Here is a 2,342-nt window from a genome sequence, read left to right as displayed (position 1 = left end):
TGCGCCAGCGCCTATTCCGCCGCTCGCCGCTCGCTCGACACTCAATTCACGTCGATCGCACACTCGTCTCGCGGTCCTCGTCTGCGCTCCCCCACCTCCAGCCGCTCGCCCCTCCCAGATGCCCTGTGTCCTCCCCTCCCTCGTCCCCCTCGCCCGTCCCGTCATCTCGTCTGGCGGGTGCGACAAGTACTTAGATAGTGCGCCAATCGAACTTCATGTGTGTTCTCACCTCCGCCCTGCCACAGCTCCGCTCACAGCAGCGCATTTACAGCCCTAGAAACGCGTATTTTGCACCTTCCCGCCGGGCGAGTGCACAAATCCGGCGTGTAGCTCGCCCAAATGGCGTGTATGCGTCGCCCCGACACGCCCCTGTAACCGTTCGCGGTATGGAGCCATGGTCATGCGCCAAATACGAATGCGGCAGCCTGTGCACACACGCCCCGCGCCTGCGCCCGTCTTAGTGTGCACCTCCCGCAAGCTCGGAGTTCGTTAATAATTGTATCTTGATGGCGTCTCCACATCCGCGAAGCCTCCCCGCGCATCCCCCGCCCTGCACGTCGTCCAAGTGCCGGCGCCTTTTTGAGCCTCGGACGGATCTCTGGGCCTTCTACACGCGCGAGTCCTGCGTTTGCGCGCGCGAACTCTTTGCGATGCACTAGATACAGTACCTCTCTTTTGCGTGAGGCATTCCCATCTCATTCTGGCGCAAACTGCGCTGACAGTGCCGCGATTACAGGTCCTCCGATCACAAATCAGCACACCGCGCCCGCTAGACTGGCCGTCTCGACCGCCCAGCGTGATATGTAGTGCTTCAAGGGTGCACCTGGCGATATGTAGCGATACCCGCGATGTACGCCAAAAATCCTTGCGCGTACGCCGGACGGCGCCCGCCACAAGCGCCCCTCGAACATGTTCTCGCCCCCGCTTGTCAACGCCGCCGCGAGTGCATTCCCAACCGATGCTATGAATGTTCCATGATCAGGACGAATGGGAATGGCGAGTCTCAGCGTGATTCGAGCGGGAAAATATTTTTGACATGTCTCATCGCTTTGCAGCTGCAGATTACGGTAAAATATGCGTCACGGCTTGCCCTGACGTCGTACCGCGGCATCAATCGTCCACCACATGCCCGTGTGCGTTTTAAAGTCTCACGGGGCATTCAAGAGCACCACGCGTGGTCCCGCGAACACGCCGACAGGCTCGTCTTGAACAGCACACATCCGCTCTCCGAGTGTACGCACCGTCAGAGTCGAGGAAAGGCGTGTAAAAGCAACGACGCTCTCCGTGGGCCTCGTGGCCGCTCACGCCAAGCTCGCAAACGTACAGTGCGTCGCGCGGCGGATGGTCCGCGCTCGCGTCCTACGTCCTACCTGACCCGCGGCTCCGAACTCCCCTCCGCCTCGTCGCCCACCCAGACACCCATCTGCGACGTTTCGTGCAAGCCCGGCGGTCTTCGCGTTCAAGGGCCCGCCTGCGTGCACGAGAGTCAGCCTGTGATAAGGTGAGTCCGCTGGTCACTGGGCATGAGGACTGCAGCGCTTACCTCGAGTGCAGCAAAACGATGACGTCTGTAGACGAGTTGTATCTGCATGCACCAGGACTTCCGTCGCGTCAGCAGCACATCCCGCAAGGTTGAGAACGAACAGTACGTACCCGGTGTCGCATGGCGTGCACATGCTGACTCTGCGCCGCATCTCCGCAGCTGCTCTGGATGGTGACGGGCGCGGGACGAAGGGCCTACAGCGGCGTCGAGAGCACGCACCGATGGGGGACAGCTCCCGCCATCGTCCGGTGCATGTCGCAAAAGACCAGGACGAGGGGGAGAAGAGCGGTGGGTAGAGGGCGGATGGAGCGTGCAGCTCACCGCGGACGCCCACGCAGCTCAAGTACGACAAAAAACAGCGCGCGCACGGACCTCGAGCGAAGCGACGCGGGGACGTCGGTGCTGGCACGATCCCCGGACCACCGCGACGCGACGGCGGCATGGAGACCGCTGGCAGCGCATCCGGACGTGCGTGCGTGCGCCCGTGCGCCCGCATCGCGGGAAGAGTCCACGGCCGGCGCCCAGGTGCTGCAGCCCGCGACGCGCGTTTCAGACGGAGGCGTCGCGTACGCACGGCGGCCGCGCTCGCAGGCTCCGGTCGCACACCGATCGGTGGGTGCCCGCTCCTCTCCGCCGTGCGCGCATTTTCTGACCCCGTATCCGTTATTCCGCGCGCAGGACGCGTGCTGCGCCATCATGCGTGCGACGGCGGCGGCGTTCGACCGTTCCGCACCGGCCCTGCGATTGTGGAGGGCAGCCGACGAGGTTCGTTTTGGGGTGCCAGGGACGAGCTCGACGG

The 2,342-nt window shown here is 63.6% G+C and overlaps 1 protein-coding gene across 1 annotated transcript; it reads left to right on the top strand.

Moving 5' to 3' along the window:
- Positions 1–1,055: 1,055 nt before the first annotated feature.
- On the top strand, positions 1,056–1,753 carry TRAVEDRAFT_32647 (uncharacterized protein; the record flags this gene model as incomplete). Its single annotated transcript, XM_008047759.1, has 2 exons — positions 1,056–1,645; positions 1,703–1,753. A coding segment is annotated over one exon (450 nt), but the record flags the coding sequence as incomplete, so codon positions are not given.
- Positions 1,754–2,342: the final 589 nt, after the last annotated feature.

This window comes from Trametes versicolor (genome assembly GCF_000271585.1).
Source record: "Trametes versicolor FP-101664 SS1 unplaced genomic scaffold TRAVEscaffold_217, whole genome shotgun sequence".
Taxonomy (NCBI): Eukaryota; Fungi; Basidiomycota; class Agaricomycetes; order Polyporales; family Polyporaceae; genus Trametes; species Trametes versicolor.
The sequence above is the reverse complement of the archived record's forward strand: the minus strand, read 5'-3'. Positions and strand labels throughout refer to the sequence as shown.